This window comes from Anabrus simplex, chromosome 1, assembly GCF_040414725.1.
Source record: "Anabrus simplex isolate iqAnaSimp1 chromosome 1, ASM4041472v1, whole genome shotgun sequence".
Lineage (NCBI taxonomy): Eukaryota > Metazoa > Arthropoda > Insecta > Orthoptera > Tettigoniidae > Anabrus > Anabrus simplex.
In genome coordinates this window covers 486,124,168-486,143,110 of record NC_090265.1, presented here as the reverse complement: position 1 = coordinate 486,143,110, position 18,943 = coordinate 486,124,168, and the positions used below count along the sequence as shown (strand labels likewise).

Below are 18,943 nucleotides of genomic sequence, written 5' to 3'. Positions count from 1 at the left end.
GATGCAGTGGGGCATTTTGAAAGTGTGGCTTCACTCGCACTTAATATTGCACAGTGTGTACATGATCATAACTCTGCCAACAGCCATGCTCTTAAATCTTGGCACTCTGTTTTTCAAGACACTGCTGCACTGAGCATTGCATTCTGTTAACTTCAACTGTTATGGCATAGTAGTACCATGCTTTTTACACTATTTCCTGCTCTTCCTCTTATCTTGCTTGCTGTAAAGTTATTGTGAGTGAAATGAGTTGAATATGATAATCAGTTTGCAATCACAAACATTTTATCAAAGCCATTTGAGGAGATTAAAAGGCTTGGGAGACCAACACCAGCTGTTAAACAACCATAAACAACATAATAATATTATTAAAATTTTTAATACTGATATGTTTGAAAAATGGTTGTGCAATTGTGATGTCAAGAATACTCTCTTTTGTTTAACTTTCTACTATTACAGGTCATGTGGCACAACCTATTAATTCGATCGAATTATAGGTACTTGTGTTATTTCATGGAGCCATAAATCGCATATTTGTACAATGGTCCATAGAATACGGTGAGGAAATTGTGAATAGTTTCTTTTCCTTTGCCAGTTCCATGGCTCGGGTACACTGCTCAACCACAGGCAGGATGTGGAGTAATATCGACCTCAAGGAGAAATTTAATGCTGACTGGATTTCATACAACTAAGAGGAAAAGTTCTCTACGTTTGAATTATTGTGTTAATGGAGTGAAAGTAATTCATGGGGAGCAGAGATGACTTGGAAAGACATTAGTAGACGAATAAACTTGAGTGCAGTTTTTAAAAGTAGAAACATAGGAATTCAAGTAGACACATTGGAGTAAGGTAGAGGAATTAAGGACTGGAATAATTTAGCAAAGGAGATGTTTGATAAATCACCAACTTATTTGACATCATTTAAGAAAAGACTACGTTAACAACTGACAGGGAATCTGCCACCTGGCAACAACCCTAAATGCAGATCAGTGGTGATTAATGGACTGAGTGAACTATTCTTAAGTTTTTAAAATGCTATGATTTTCTTCTGGTAGCAAATTATAATGGAAAGGAATTATCATTGTAAATTCAACAGTGAGTTATTCTTCTCAACTTGAAAATTTTCAATCCTGACTTTCTGCTTCCCCACATTACAGCTACTGGGGCATATTTCCATGATAAATTTCAGATGTTCTTTACATCTAACTTTCCTATGGAATTAAAATAAGCAAGGAGAAAATAAAAACAATGGTGCTGACGAGGAGAAAGAGACAGGAAGGTACAGTAAAAAGTGTGGGGACAAAACCCAAGGAATCATAGAAAGCTTCAAGCACACTGATGCAGGACTGGACCTGGAGATGAGTGAAAGGACACAGCAGGAAAATGTATTTTGCCAGAGTGTGAGAAACTTGATCTGGAAGAAGGAAGTACCTATGAAGTGTAAAAGGGTTACGTATAAGATGTATTATAGCCCCATACTGACAAATACAGCAGAGACCTGGATATTGATGAAAAGACAGGAGAGTAAAATTCAGGCCATTGAGACAACATTAAAAAAAATGAATGGTAAGAAAGAATAGAGAAGCTTTCTGACAGAGAAATAAACTGAGAGAGTTTTGACGTGTTAAAAATATGAAAGAGGGAAGTATACTGATGCGGATGATGGACACTAAGACTGAAGGAAGGAGAACGAGAAGTAGACCCACAACAAGATGGTTGGACTCAATAGAGGCAAGCATAATAAGAAGGAATCTAGAATGGAACACAGCTGAGGAGCAGCAATTGTGGCTGAACACAGGAAGGTGGAAAGACGCCATTAACATACCGATCTGGATGGAGCTAGAAAATAGAAATTGATGATGATCAAATATAGTACCACTTTCTGCTTATTTTTTATATTTACCAAGGGAAAAGATAGTAAATGTATGCTTGAAGTTCTGAAGGATAATAAACAGTACACTCACATTTATCTGGTGGAAAACAGTTGCAGTCTGGCACCTCGGTACGGACATTGTTCTTCAGTCGTTCCAAGTGGTCTTGAAACTCCTTAGCCGAGAGGCCACCATAGCCTTTGGTTGGTGGAGAATCATCTGGATGCTGAGGAGACCAAGCCTGTTTAGCATCGAGTTCATCTGCAGTCTGCAATCCTTGGCAGCAACCATCTCGTAGATGTTCTGGAGTTGGAGTCTCTGTCCCACCTAGGCGGCAGCACCATGCACCAGCCATTTTCTCCAGTTTATGGGGTCCTCCCTCACCAGCAAACAAGTAAGAAGGGTGTTCTTCTTTTACTTTTGTTCTTGTAATTGCATCCTTTTCACATGACTGACTTGTTTCTTCCTTCAATTCTGAATTTGTTGATAATGAATCATTATTGTTGTTACTGCTGTCATTCCTGTTTTTAACATGATTAGTGCAATTGAAAGTTTCTGAATTAGAAGTCGTGGAATTGGATGTCATCTTTTTGCATTTTCTTGGAGAAGTTTTACTCTCATCATCTGCATTTTGACACTGATAATTATTACCAACTGTTGGAACTGTAACACCATTGTTCACTGATGATTTCCTACATTCAGATTTTATATTTATGGAAGTATCAAATACCTGCTGTTGACAGTTATAGCCATGGTTAGATCTGGAAGCAACTGATTTATTTTCATCACGACTGACATTATACACTCGCTGACATGAATAGACAGAGTTACTTGGCAGTCCAGTTATGTTTTCAGATCGCTTTCTTTCGTCTGATTCCACATTTAATCTCGAAGAAGAAAATGTACTTCCTTGAAATTCATTTCTATTGTCAATCCCAATCCCCATTCGTTTCTGAAAGGATTTATCATCTACTTCAGAACACTTCTCTTTCCTACACTTGAAGGCATCAGACCCTTCACCAGTAGGATCACGACTACACTTGTATGAGTTTCGAGAAGACATCTGTGGAAGCTGTTCTTTGTAAGATGATGGTACAGTTGCATGATCTGGTTGCATCATTGGAGAGTGCCAATTTGTTCGAGGCAATGCATTATTACTGTGTCGATTAGCATTACTACTATTATTATTATTATTATTATTAATAATATCGTTACGATTACTTACACTACTATTAATACTAGTATTCATCTTCTGTTGAAATAATGACTGGCTGGTGGACATGAATTGCTTCATGGATGGACTAGAGCTAGGCAAGTCCATGTCACCTCGATCTTCACTAGCAGCATACTTGATAAAATTCTCCATGGCTGATATGCTGTTTGTGTCGACAATATCATTTGAAACAGCATTACTCCCCATCCAATCCCATGGAAAGCCACCACCCTCAGACGTCAGAACTGACGGTTGATTCTGAGGATGGTGGCCTTGGACTAAAAAATTATTCTCTGAATTAGATTGGTTTTCTTGCTGCTGTTGCTGGTGCTGCTGTTGCTGATGTTGCTGTAGCTGATGTTGCTGCTGTTGTTTACTGTCCACACTCATTTGAGATCCTGGAAGCATTCGATCAACATCACAGTTTTCAGCAATCATTCTCTCTAAACTATGACTGTCTGACATCATTCTGTCCATTCCAGTGTGGTTCTCCATCATTCTTTCAACATTACCATGACTGTCCGTAACACTCCTATCAGCACCACTTTGGCCATCTCCCAACATTCTTTCAACACTGCTTCTTCCCTCTCCCATCCCACTGTCATGTATTATTCTTTCAACACTACTTCGACTATCACCCATTATCCTTTCAACACTACTACGACTATCACCCATCCTATCAACACTGCCGCTGCTACGATTCATCATTCTGTCAACCAAGGCTCGATTCTCAGCAGCCCGTGACATCATGACATTTGACGCTGAAGACATGTACTGATTTTGTGATCGAGGAACAGATGACATCCTCTGCTGACTGTGCTGATTTGCCATCTGCTGATGAGAATTGTTAGAATTGTTATGCGTAGTACTTTGATCTAAAGACATTTGCCTCTGCATCTGTTGACGCTGTTGTTGGTGATGATGATGGTGCTGCTGGTGCTGGTGCTGCTGTTGCTGTTGCTGCTGCTGAGCCATATGTTGATTAAACTGTTGCACCTGTTGGCTAACTTGTTGATTCATTTGCCGCTGCTGTTGCTGCTGTTGGTGTTGCTGTTGTTGTAAATGATGATTATGTTGTTGCTGTTGTTGCATCTGCTGTTGAAGTTGCTGTTGCTGCAGTTGTTGTTGTTGTTGCTGCTGCTGCTGTTGTTGTTGTTGTTGTTGTTGCTGCTGCTGCTGCTGCTGCTGCTGTTGTTTATTTAATATCATAGTTTTCAATCTACTATTTAAGTTCACTCGCTCATGGTACACAGATGAATCATTCTGTAAACTTGATCGTTCATCATCCCTAAAACTGTTCACAGGATCAGTCTTTGTAACAGCAACTTGGTCTTCTGCAGACCAAGAAATTCTGGTATCTGCAGTACCCCAAGTTCCCATAACTTCCCCCATATTTCCTTGGCCTGGATACCTACTAGAGTTCGGTAAACTCTGTGGAAGCTGCTGCTGTTGCAGTTGGGGGTGAAGTAGGTATCCAGGCAAGGCGTTTGGGTGACCGGTCGAGTTGACTGAAGGATTAGAGTTAACACTGTTGCTGGTACTGTAGACTGAATTAGTTTTTGTTCCACTGGTGAGAACACCTTCAGATCCAGTCTCCATATGAACCGAGCTGCTACGACTAGTGGGAGTAGTGGAAGGTGGTGGTGCCATAGTCACATCCTGCAAATAGATCAAATATCAATTTTATTAATTTCTTTGTTAGGAAGAGGGAAATACTCACTGTTATAAAGGACACGACATCTTTGAATACTAAAACTAGTAGAGAAGATGGCGGACATTTGTGGAAATCGCAATAATCACAACATGTCACACATACATAGAACTGATTTATGCTAATGTTCATGAACTAAAGGGTCCTGGTTAATAATATATGGACAAAACAAGCATGACATATGACTAAACTGGGTCCCACAAGCGAAATATGAACATGTTGTAAATTACCACTACTGTGTTGTTTCATAGCAAATTTCTTGTTGAGATTTCTTAAGGCAGTTAGCTGCTGGATAAAGTTTTGTTATTCAATTGGTTTTGTTAAGTTATATTCAGAAACATTCCTACAGATGAAGTACCTGCATATCAATAACACTACTGGATCTAAAATATTTTGTAAATCAACCTAAGTTGTAGTATTACAATAAAACAAATATATCTGCAAAAATATTGAAAATTAATATGTAATATTATCATCATCAGCATCATTACTATGCTATCTCTGAAGTGTGATATTTACAGCAGTGCATGTAATCATTTTTTTTGTTGATCACAACATACCTGTACCAGATGACATCAAAATTAAAGAACACAAAGGATGAAATCACTCTCTATAAAACCCTGCCCTGTATATAAGGCATTCTGGGTAGCAGGGGCAAAATCAGTAACTGTTCTTTTTTTTTTTCCTTTTCGTTGAGGAAACACAGTTTAAAAGATTTCTGAATTGGGAAGTCAACAACAGTTTGTCTAATTATAATTATTCCTTTAGGTTTTATTATAGGACATGCTGGATGGATTAGGAATTAACATAAAGAATGCTGAGAAACCATCAACCTAGATTAATGGAATAAACCTCAGCAAATCAGATGACGAGGTATGGAAGGGGGCTCTTTTAGGATCTTTAAGGTCTTTATCGAGACTTCACATGTTCGGTGTTTATGACAGATAGCAACATAATATAAATATGTAAAGGCAGGCCTAATTGTAAAACCCCTTGGGGTCTCACAATCTGTAGGATAGAACTATTGTTCATTCAACCTCAAGCTGATTATAGCACTGCTGTGGGGAGAAGTATATACTTCTCCCAGGAAAGGTTAGGTCTGTAGCAATCAGTCCTTCAATAAGTTGGACTGTACTGACAATAAAAAGTTACTTGGCCCTGCCAATGCCTGAGTTGACCTGAGCTGGTCTCCTCGTATCAGATGTTATTCTTTGACTGGCATGTTTCATTAATAGACGCAAAATGGTACTGTTAATGTACTGCAGAATGGTCTACTGTATACTTTAAGATGTATTTATAGAAAGTAACATCAAAACTTACAGATTATTCACCATCAATCTCAAAACAGTTCAGTATTTTTCATTAAGAAATTATATTTCATTTCTGTTTTCTTTTAAAGTGAATGTGGACAGGATTAAATGTTCATTAATTCCAATTTTATCCTCCTAGAATAAAACAAATATGAACATGAAGAAATATAAGTATATAAAAGTATACAGAATAATCAAACTAGAGTTCACTAATATAATTTTATTTTACATAGAGCAACGTTTTTAAAATATGAAGAACAAAGATCTATTTTTACAATATAGTACCTAAAGTATGCAGGATTTTTTCATCATAACCTTGAGAACAATATAGAGTACACATGTGGTGAGACGTGAGGTCAGTTTTGCTTTACAATGTTCTTTACAGTGTTCTATAGAAGGAGTCATGCTTCTTTTTGATTTACAGTCTCCATCAAGGCATCTTTATCATGTAACTTTTTTGTCGATTAGTTAGTTAGTGTTCTGTATCTCTAGAAGTGCTCAATCTATAAACCTTTCTAGCAAGAATGTTAACACAAGGAAACCCGCCGTCGGCACTGACTTATGTAGCATTCCGTGCTCCAGGAGCCCACCGTTGACATATCTCGATATATCTCTTTGTATATATCTCTCAGTAGTTCATTCTCTATTTACTAGATGGCTTTTGGTGTACATTCCCTTGGTTCAAATTCCCTCATTACCATTAGTTATGAGTAAAATTTATGTCTTGAAGCTAACAAGCTGATAATGAAAATTGCAACTCACTGACAGAGTGTTTATGCTGCACTTCATGCAGGTTTTGTCATACGTCCTCCTTTCCCCGGACATGTCCTTCTTTTTGTCTATTGAGAAACCGTCTGCCTGGGTTTTCTTGAAAAGGTAGAATTGTCTGGATTTTCACTTAGGGGGTCATATAATTCTAATGTTAATAATTGTATGAGTGTAGAGTCAGCTATCAAATCAGTTTTGTATTAATCATCTCTGCTTCAGAAATGTTGATGTTTTAGAGATGGAAATATGCATTTATCACGCTTGTTTCAATCGGTAGTAATGGCCTATCAATCTCAATCAAGCGTATCACGAAGCACCCTCTATGACTTCTGACTATCCACAGTTGACTCGATTGACGCTGAGTAGAAGCACATAAAACATTCCCTATCGAGTAGGCTACAGACTAGCATATCGTAAATACGCCAACATTCATTGTTGCATGGAACTGTTGTGAACCGTGGTTTGAAACCTGCAGTCTTGTTACATTTTCATAGTTTGTAATGAAGTGTATTTGTAAACATGCCTAAACATAAATCCAAATTTGCAGACAAAATGAAGAAAATTCTGGTTTTGGAAATGGACGAAATGAATATGAAGATGAGTGCACTGTTTGTATTGCAGGTAGGTACATTTGTTTCAGTCGCAAAGAAAGGACTGCAGGATTTGGAAACACGTGTTCAAGCTATAAACACAAAATGTGTATAAGAGATGAAAAAATGTCATCAACAATAACGACTTTCTTCATACAACCAGAAGCCTATGATGATGTTCATGCAGCAGAAGGAACACTAGCTTTCCACTGTGTGAAGCATCATAATAGCTACAAGTCAACAGATTGAAATGCTGCTCTTATGAAGAAAATATTCCCAGATTCTAAGATTCTCAAGTGCCCACACGAAATCGGAAGCAATTGTGAATTCGGTATTGTCTCCTTATGCAAACAGTGTTGGGCATAATGAAAAGCATATTGTTTTGTGATGTGGCTAATGAAGCTAGCAATCACCTAGCAGTAAAGTTTTTCCCATCCTGATTCAATACTTTGATTGGAAAAATGAGGGAATACAGTCTAAACTCATAGACTTCCAAAGCAAGCCAAATGAAACTGCACTAACTATTGTAAATTATTTGAAAACATCATTCTTACAGAAGAAACTATTGCATTTTCTGGTGATAACTGTAATACAAAGTTTGTGGGGTATCACCAAGCAAAATTCTCATAATAATGTACTCTCAAAGTTGAAAACTTTAACTGGGAATAAATTAATAGATATTGGATGTCCTGCTCATGTGCTAAATAACTGTCTACAAAATAGTATGGATATACAATCAATTGTGCTTAAAATTTACAATTATTTCAGTACATACACTGTAAGAACTGAGTCTCTCAAAGGCATCTGTCGATTTGTGGACATTGAATTCAAGCAATTACTCTACCACTACGAGACGAGATGGTTGTCTATTTCTCCTGTAGTGGACAGGTTGCTTGAAATATACCCAACTCTAAGATTTTCTTCTTCTTTCTCAGTCACGGCCAACTAAAGTGATTGAAAATCTTGTTGCAAATTACTTTAGTGAGATGTACTTGTTACTCGTTCAGTTTTAATGAGAATGTTTCAAATTAATATTGATGCATTGCAGACAGAGGGAACATCTATGATAGAGATGCAGGCAATACATGGAACTGTAAAATTTCAATTGAAAGTAGGGTAGAGTCAAACTTTGTTCCACTCTAAGTCAAGATGATGATGTCTGAGATGGAGGTTATAAAGATGAGTGCAAGAAATTCAGTTAGGAAGCCAAGGAACTTTATACTTCCTGTCTTAGTTATTTTAACATGTGGGTTGAACAATACAGTGAATTCACTGTATTCAGCGCTATGAGCTTAAATGGCCCAACAACATGGGACAAATTTGGATTCACTATGCAGTATGTTATGTCAAAGGGGGTAAATATTGATGACAATAAGTGCTTTGATGATTTTTGTCATCTTTAGCAATATATAAAAGAAAATGGAACAAATTCTGAATTTTGTTCATTGGCATCACATGAAAAATGGGCAATAATGCTGCAAATCATCCTGAGCTCATAAAGCTACTGCAGTTTTGCTATGCTATTCAATTCTGTGCATAATGCCAATATAAAGAGAGTATTTTTCTCTTATGAAAAGTCAGTGGTTTAAAAAAAAAATCGCTGATTCTATAAAGTGCGTATTAACTGTGCAGTATAACTTTAGAAACATGACATGTGAACAGTTTCATTCACAATTAAAGAGCTGTCCAAAAGTATACTTGGGCAAAGAGACAGAGGACATGTTAAAGTATGTAGTGTAACGGCTCTTTTTGAAAATTATAGTTTTTATAAGGTGTCCTTTTTTTTTTCTTTGGAGAATATGGTAACCCTGACTTTGTGAGGAAGAAACAAATGAAATACAGGCAAATAGAGGGTACCTGGGCAGGAAATTTGGAGGAGCATGAGAGAAAGAGGAGTTCTGGTAAAGTATGTACACTTGGTGCAGGACATGTATGAAGGAGTGCGAACGAGGTTTCAGACTTGCGTAGGACTGTCATACGGGAATCCTGTATGAATGGGATTGCACCAGGGACATTCATTAAGTCCATACATCTTCATTCCTGTGATGGATGTGTTAAGTAAAAAGATCATGGATCAAGCACTGTGGTGTTTGCTGTTTGCCAAAGATTATGTATTGTGCAGTACAATCAGGGATAAGTTAGAGCAAAAATTGGAATCATGGTATGCAGCGTTGCAGGAGAGAGGATTGAAGACAGATAGAAGATAAAAAGCAAGAAAGCAGTGTACTTCAACTAAGGAGGACAAGGAGAGGGATCGATCAAAATTGGGAATGAAACATTGGACAAGGTGCAGAAATTTTAGTACCTTAGTTCTACAGTGGATAAGGAAGGGACTTTGGACTACAATGTACTGCACAGGATAAACGCTGTTTGGCTGAACTGGAGGAAGATGCCGGGCATACTTTGTGATGGTAGAGAGAATTAATATAAAACTGAAGGGAAAAGTTTATAAATCTATGGTAAAGCCTGCAATGTTGTACTGAACGAAGATGTGGAGGACCAAGAAAATACATGAAAAGAAAATGGATGTGGCGGAGATGAAAATGTTGAGGTGGATGAGTGGAGTCATGAGAATGCATAAAATTTGAAATGAGAAAATCCGAGGGAGTGTTAACATGGAACAAATTTCCAAAGAAGTTCAAGAAAGAAGATTTAAATAGTATGGTCACATTATGAGAAGGGATGACAGTTGCAATAGTAAACGAATTGAGGGAATGAGTGTGGAAGGGAACAGAGAAAGACGTTAACCGTAAACAAGATGGGTGGACTGCGTGCATTGGAGAAAGGACTGACAGAAGAAGATGTGTCATGCCGGAGAAGATGGAAACAGCTCTCAAAAACCATTGACCCTGCCTAGCAGGATAAAAACAGGAAAGAAGAAGAAAAACAAGAAGTTTGTGTATCTGAAAGCCTGAAATTAATATGTTCAACAGGATATAGGTCTATAGGAAAAATACAAGCATAACTTTTATCTTACGGATTTTCTATGAACAAAAGGTACAGAGTATATGTTAGTAACTACTCACAAGTTTCTAATACTACAAAACTTAGGCCTTGAAAGGAGAGAAAACTAGATGCAAACTGAATTTTATGAATTTCCTACAAAAGAGCATGTAAAGATGAAAAGTATCCATGCAGAGTGATAATAAAGTTCAGCTGTAAATTATACAATAATAATACTGAAAAACATAACATCTGAAGATCTGTCTATTAGCTGACTACTTATGAAAAGTTAGTAAATAAAGGATGCAAAATACTCATAACTTCTATATTCAATGTCCCAAAACAGACTTCAGGATATAAACTTAAGCAGAATCTTGAAACCATATTGTATTATGAATCCAAAAGTAGTCAAAATCTTTGGAAAACAGGAACATAATGAAGCCACAGAAATAATCTAACCTGCGAAGGATTGTAGCTGCCTCCACCATTGACATACTCCCGCTGTTCTGAATACTGACTTCCGGGAGATGTATCCATGTACTGACCATTAAGGTTGCCATTTCTGAGTACCGTTCCTCCACTAACACCATTTACTGATGAAGTGCCGTTATGACTGGATGTAATGCCATTCACATTACTTCCAGCATGGCCAACATTGCCTGGGCAAACATGGGGAGAAACATCACTCAAATTACAAAACATACCAACGACTACTCAATAATGGACAAATAAAATTTTACTGACTAGAAATGAAATTAAATTTGTATAGGAAAGTAAATTATTGGAAAACAGCACTTCACCATAGAGTCTTTGGTAGCCATTGTTTTTAAACTATCTTTTCCTTCTTTCTACAAAAGAATTATGATTCCATGTTGCTTTCCAAATAAGTGGGGAATTATTGTCAAGTTGTCAAAATGTAGCTCCACCAAGTCATACAAAAGTCGCTCACTGACTTATCTTTTCACGTTCGGTTTATTCCACAAGTTCAGAATGGGTTTGTTCCAACAAGCATGAGGACCATTCTAGAACCGTCAGTGCATGCGCATTAGCATACGAGTAAATGCTGCTTCAACAGAAATCATTAACTGGTTCTGAATTGCAAGTTCTGAATTCATGCTGTTCCAACTACATACAGAACCAGTTCTCTGTCAAGATCAGGGACTGCGAGTTCTGGACATGTGCATTAGATTCAACCAATGAGTGGCATGATTACATACTGTACATCACATTTGAATAACGTCATCGACTATGGGTCATTAAGCATTTTATAACCTGATTCATAGGTGGCATTGTCGAAGTTCAGAACTGTCATTTACATGTTCCAACAAAATATCACCAAGAATCAATTCTGGAACCGTTTTGAGTTGTGCATGCTCAATGAGATTATTCTGAACTTGTTCATAACTGGTTTGGAATAGTTTGTTGGAACAAGCCCAATGCCTTGTCACCAGTCTCTATATTATTAGGTTTGTTTCCTTAAACCTTTCAGAATCATTAACTTACAATGGAAAATACAAATTTGGTTACTAGAAAATAACAATTTTTAAGTCTCAAAACAATTAATTTTACACATAAACATTCAAAATGTTACCTTGTTAAATATTTTGTGTGATTTCATTCTGAAACTTTAAACATTGGTGATAAAATTACTTGTTACTTTCTTTTGAAAAAACTATGAACAGTTCTTTACTTTTTAATCTTACGATAAAAGGCTCATATTACATGTCCTGCACCCCTATATTGTGCAATGCATTTCTTTAGTGGTACTACAACCTACAATTTGGTTATTATGAAATAAAACATTTCCCAGTATTTTAAATATTAAAAAACATACTGTAAAAGGTGTTACACGAATGCAACCCATCTGTTGAGGCAGATGGTGAAAATCAATAAACTATGTGGGATGACAGCTAACAGAAATATGCAAATTTTATTGCAGACCAAAGAAACTCTAGAAAAACTAAACATATCAGTTTTAAAAAAGGACAATCATATTTTTTAAAATTTACTATTTTGAATGTAACAGGTGTTACAGGAATTGAAACGCATGTTACACAGCTGACAGAAAACATTATAAAACTGAACAAAATGCTTATCAAATTAAAGGAGATATTAGCATATACGGACAAATTAAAGTAAAATTGTTTGTTTAAATGAGTAAATTAAGCATTAGTGCTCATAAAAAATTTTTAATGACTTCTTAAAAATTATTCTGAAACTCCTTGTATTTTAATAATTATTGATTATTAAATGCATATTAGAATCATATCTATAATTAGAGAGAAACGACAAATTCTAGCATTAATATTGTTAAAAACTCCACTATTTTCCTTTTGAAACCTCAAAAACTACATCTAAACTTTAATAATAATGATTTTTAAAATATGTTCATCACTAGATATGGCCATTTATAATACGTACTGTTCATATAGTTAAACATACCACTATTTTTTGATAGTTTACAAAAACGTGCCAAGGTTGCAATTTTCATGGAATCCACGTGAAGCGTGATTTCATCTGCGATTTCATCTGCACGGACATGTAAATTCGCTTAACAATCGGAACTGGTCTCATGAGAATAAAAGAATAATTCACGAAAGTCCAATTCATGACCTTAAAAAAGGAGTTTCGAGTGCTATCAATGCTTAAAGATTGTATGGTGAACTTTTTATAAAGACACCATTAATTCTGACCGATACACAGAATTAATACTATTCAAGGTTTTCTTCAACTGACTGAACAGGAAAGGTCACTTGAATATTTCCAGGAAGACAGGTATACATCCCATATCACTTATAATTTAATGAATGCAGTACGTGATGTTTTTGGGGATAGAATATTTAGTACAGGTTTATGGCCATCTTCCTCTCCAAATTTAATGCCTTGTGTCTTCTATTTGTGGGGTAGATTGAAAGACAGAACGTACAGGAGTAACCTCTGCATCATAGGAGTACTGAAAAATGCACTTTACAACAAATTTTGAAGATTTATGAGGCTGAATTTCAGAGAATGGACTGGAATATCATCACACGCTATAATGCTTGTCTACAGGCATAGGGAAAACATTTTCAACACTCACTGTAATGGGGCAAGTTTTATCAGTATTGGTTTTTTAATATGATTATACATTCTTGGAAGTTGATGGGTTTTCTACAGGGTGTTTGATAAGTCACTCCTTATTTTCAAATCATTGTAACTTTTTATTTATTAGTTATCTAATTTCATTGAAACAAAGCCATTACACATAGAGACCTTAAGGTTTTGTTTGCCATTGGCTACATTTCCACATAAGCCCCTGCACTGGCGGCTCATTTGTGTATCCAATCCTGTATGCTTGCAACTGCCTCTCTCAACATGTCGCGTGGAACATGCATGAGCACAGCGGTGATTGTTGCTTCCAATTCATCCAAGGTTCTTGGTTTCTAATGGTACACCTCTTTCTTCGCCCGTCCCCAAAAGAAAATATCACAGTCCATAAGATCTGGACTGCAAGGCGGCCATTCGTGTGGGCCACGTCTGCCAATCTATTGACCTGGAAAATGGTCATGCAACCACTCGCGAACATCATTTGTGAAATGTGGGGGTGCACCATCATGCATAAAGTGAAGTTGTGCATTGACATCCCACCGAGCAATTACTGGCCACACACGATCTTGAATCATTTCCAGATACATGTCGCCATTCATTGTTGTGCAGAAAAAGAATGGACCGACAATGGAAGACAACGTGGTTCCGCACCACACCGTTACCTTCAGGCGTCTCTGTGTCTTTTCAACACAAATGTGCGGATTTTCACTCATCTAATAATGACAGTTATGTCTGTTTACAAAACCAGCGACGTGAAGCACAGCTTCATCTGACCACACCACAACAGTTCCGGCCAATCATTATGCCATCCCAACAAGATTTCAGCTAATTCCATCCTGCGGTCACAGTCTTCAGGGTATACAATTCCTGGACGTAATATGGTTTGCATGTCCTCCAAGAGAATGGTTCTAACCACATGAACTGTTAAACCACTTCTGTGAGCCCCTTGATGCAATGACTTGTGTGGACTCCTGGTAAACATCTCACTAGCGGTAGCAATATTGGCAACTGTTCTCGAGGTTGACGGTCTTCCACAAATCCTCGCATCAGTGACACTCCTCGCTGTTAACAGCTTCCGATGATGATTTTTTATTGCTTTTGCATCTAACGTCACATTAGTACTAAGTTCGCTCCTCCACCACCTTTGCAAGCGTATCACAGATCGCCAAACCTTATATCGCACCGCTATCTTGGCTCTCTCTTCCACAATTAAACTTATGCATCATAAATCACCTGCAGCAAAGAAATGTAATGTCAAACAAAACCTTATGGTCCTGTGTGTGAAACGCCTTGGTATAGTTAAAATCAGATAACCAATAAAAAAGTTCCAACAATTTGAAAATAGGGAGTGACTTATCAAATACCCTGTACAGGTGTACATGAACGGTGTGTCGGCGATTGTGCTCTCATTTACCAACACATGATGTGCAAGAAGGAGGCAACCCTTGTGGGACTCGTCCCATATGATGGTCCAAAACAGTAGTCTTACAGCTTAATTCCATATCTCTTCCTTCTAAATATTACAAGGCACATTTTTGTATTATACCAGAAACATAAAAATACTCTTATAACAATGATTTTTAACAATGAATACTATTCTTGAAGTCTGTTTTCAACTTGGTTTAATGAAATCTACCATCTATAAACAACAGGAAAGGAAGTTTAAAATTCAATGAAAATTGTGCTACATGAGTAAGGACATAAGCTTAGATAATAGTACAGAGAATACTAATGATGTCCTACACAGAATATTACTAAGAAAAAGAAGTAGTATGCTGATTTTTTAAGATCCTTGATAGTCTTAGGAAACTTAACATTATTTAGAAGAAATAATATGTAACTAGTAGAAGGAACAAATGAATGGATAAATGCATTTATTTCTTGTTTCTAATAGAATACTATCTCAAGAAACTGTTTCACATGTAGCCATTGATGCTTTTACGGCCCGTACTTATAGACATGATATAGGCTTTTGGGCTTATGCCGTGTCAAGAAAATAAGGTAAAATTCTTTACGTTTCGCAGAGAACTATGCTCTGCGTCATCAGAAGAAAATCTTGACTGTCCACAAGAAAGGCTTCCGAAACAATGAGGTTTGAATTTAGACGTTACCTAGTAGAAGTGGAAATGGTACATTCATTCATCACCAGATGGATCCTCGGATGCGGTACAGCACTAGCGTTCAAAGTGGAAGCTGACGGAACCATCAGAATCAGTCTGAGAGGGTCACATAACATAACAGGCGTACGCGCATATGAAGGTATGATCTTGACACAAGCCTGGAATGAAATATGGAACGTATGAATTTGACGTACATTGCTCATTGCCATACGCCTGTTATGTTATGTGACCCTCTCAGACTGATTCTGATGGTTCCGTCAGCTTCCACTTCGAACGCTAGCGCTGTACCACGTCCGAGGACCCATCTGGTGATAAATGAACGTACCATTTCCACTTCTATTGGGTAACGTCTAAATTCAAACCTCATTGTTTTGGAAGCCTTTCTCATGGACAGTCGAGATTTTCTTCCGATGACGCAGAGCATAGTTCTCTGCGAAACGTAAAGAATTTCACCTTATTTTCTTGACATGGCATAAGCCCAAAAGCCTATATCATGTTTCACAGGTACATACATCTTTCTCTAGCACAGAGTCTACGCAATCAGAATGTAAGAATCACATAACATACAAAACTTCTTCATTTACAAGTTATTTATCTTGTGTGAATACTATTCAATATTCTGAACAAATTTCCTTTGAAAAATATTTTTAAGTTTGTCAATTTTGTACAATATAAGATTGTGTGAAAGAATGAAGGTACCTATGACAAAGAATTTATGTGCTACTCTGATCAAAGGGATTTTGTTTTAAGGATTTTCATACTCAATCAATCATTCTACCTTCAATCAACTTTTAAGTTCAAACAAAGAGAACATTCCACACATTAAGCTGCACACAATAGAAATGATAAACAATGCTATTCTTAGATTGAACTATCAGAAAGGTACAATCAGTAGAATACATCTCAAAAGTACTTAAATTAAAATACATGAAAGTTATAATTTATTACTATTGAGCTTGGCCTACTGTGTATCACCTGAACTTGCTGAACACAGAGAGAACGTGCCATGCAGAATAAGGAATGAGTTTAACTAGATTCTCACCAGAATGACTATTCTGTAAGCCATTAGCTGTGCCTAGGGGTGAAGGCTGAGGTGTGTGTACTTGTGAGTAACTACCACTACCTCCCCTGGGTGTCAATGGCTGTTGGGCTGGCGACGAGGGTGGGCGACTGCTGGGAAGACTACCAGGAGCAGAGTATTGTTGCTGTTGAGCAGGTGTTGGTGTTGCCTGTTGCTGCTGTGATGATGCCTGCTGTTGGAAAGCAGTGGGTGCCTGGGGATCTGCATTTAGGAAAGTGGTTTGTTGTTGATAACCTGTATACAAGAGATGTAATATTCATTTTATTCAAAAGAAAATGGATGCATATGTAGAATATAAGGATTTATGGTAAGGTAAATAAACTCTTATCAAAGATATTTTATCTAAACTTAAATACAGGCAGAAATATTTTTCTAATTATTAAATCCAATTTCAAATTCTGCCCTACTCCTTCTGACACCAGCTAGAAATACTTTACAATCTCCCACCACTTCCTCCTTTTCTTCCTGACTAATTCCTAATATATTCAATCTCATCTTGTTTCAGACTCCCCACTCAACAAAACAATAATTTAAGAATTTACAACTGACAAAGTGGGATAGATATTGACCAACTGATGGATTTACTTAATTGCAAAAGACAGGGCACTGGATAAACAGTGCAGTCATATGCACGACCCCTAGGGATTGTTACTATCTGTTCATCCAAGCTGTAAGTTTCAGAGAACGAGTCCTCTCTCACTGGTTTGTTCCTGGACTACAACACAAAACTGTGCTAGATCCTACATTTAAAGAGAAAGACAACTGGCTTAGCACTCACCTGCAGTCTGATGGTAAGGCGTGGTAGTAGCATACTGTGGATGGTGGTGGTACCTCAAATCATCCAGCTGAGGACCTAACTGCTGAATGAATTGGCCTTGAGGTGCCCATGTACCTAAAAAGGATCAAATGCAAAATAAGAGGCTGCTGCTAGTGGATTACTTTGCTCTAACTTAGATAGGTTTCCAATGACATTGGGATAGAAAAAGGCGAGGACTGGGAAAGAAGCGGTTATGTTCGAAATTAAGGTACAGGGTATTGCTGCTGTTGAGCCATCTAATGTCAGGTACCGTCTCAGCATTGAAAACCAGGGCTGCCGATAGTTGTGTTCGAACCCACCATCTCCTCAATACAAGCTTACAACGACGCAGCCCGTATCACAGAGCAAACTCACTTTGTGCAAAATTAAGATTCCAAGAAGATATATGGAGGAAATTTTTCATTCGCAAGCATTCACAAGATGACAATGCTAAATTATTCTCTTAAAGGGGCAAATATCAAGATTATTGGCCCCTGAACAATAAGATTCCTCTCTTATAAACCCAGATCGAGCTTGCGGTGTTTGTACTCTGCGCTACAGCAGCTGCCTCAGACCAACTTATATTGCGCGCGGCCGCCCTGCTTTAAGCGCGTATACAATCTTATAAGAAATCTTACCTTATAAAAGATGCTGGAAGCATCATCCTTTCATAATGAGGTACTTCATAAACACCATTAAAATTTTCTGCACCGAGCTCGATAGCTGTAGTCGCTTAAGTGTGGCCAGTATCCAGTATTCGGGAGATAGTGGTTCGAACCCCACTGTCGGCAGCCCTGAACATGGTTTTCCGTGGTTTCCCATTTTCACACCAGGCAAATGCTGGGGCTGTACCTTAATTAAGGCTACGGCCGCTTCCTTCCCACTCCTAGCCCTTTCCTGTTTCATCGTCGCCATAAGACCTATCTGTGTCAGTGCGACGTAAAGCAACTAGCAAAAAAACTAGCAAAAAAAAAATTTCTGCACATCAATAATGAGAGTTATGACTGTTCACATGACCATTAAGATGAAACCAGGCCTCATCCGAAATGAACACAAGCTGTGGGTCGAATAAACGATCAGTCAATGACGCAAGATACCACTCACAATATCTCACTCCCGTGGCTGGATCAGCAAGTTTTAAACATTGGGCCCGTGTAAACCTGTACAGTCTGATGTGTAAGAACTTTGTAGCTCTGCGTGCAGAAGAAACCGAAACCCCAACTTGTTGTGCTAATTTTGTGAGTGATTTATTCGGTGAATGTTCAAGATTCGCACTAACGTTATCTAGCTATTCCTCTGTTAAAACTCTCTCTCTCTCTCTCTCTCTCTCTCTCTCTCTGTGTGTGTGTGTGTGTGTGTGTGTGTGTGTGTGCGCGTGCGTGCGTGCGTGCGTGCGTGCGTGTGGGCGCCGCCGACTTGTACTTAAAAATAACTTTTACATACGAAAATACGGTGC

General features: G+C 37.7%; 1 protein-coding gene across 1 annotated transcript in view; it reads right to left on the bottom strand.

Moving 5' to 3' along the window:
* Positions 1 to 18,943, bottom strand: part of Tet (Ten-Eleven Translocation (TET) family protein) — a 568,628-nt gene that overhangs the window by 28,575 nt on the left and 521,110 nt on the right. The window contains exons 6-10 of the mRNA XM_068227603.1: positions 17,470 to 17,583; positions 16,653 to 16,925; positions 10,863 to 11,062; positions 4,223 to 4,740; positions 1,962 to 3,949 (exon numbers count right to left, since the gene is read on the bottom strand). Of these exons, the coding sequence (XP_068083704.1) occupies positions 1,962 to 3,949; positions 4,223 to 4,740; positions 10,863 to 11,062; positions 16,653 to 16,925; positions 17,470 to 17,583 (3,093 nt within the window). The remainder of the gene's footprint in view (positions 1 to 1,961; positions 3,950 to 4,222; positions 4,741 to 10,862; positions 11,063 to 16,652; positions 16,926 to 17,469; positions 17,584 to 18,943) is intronic.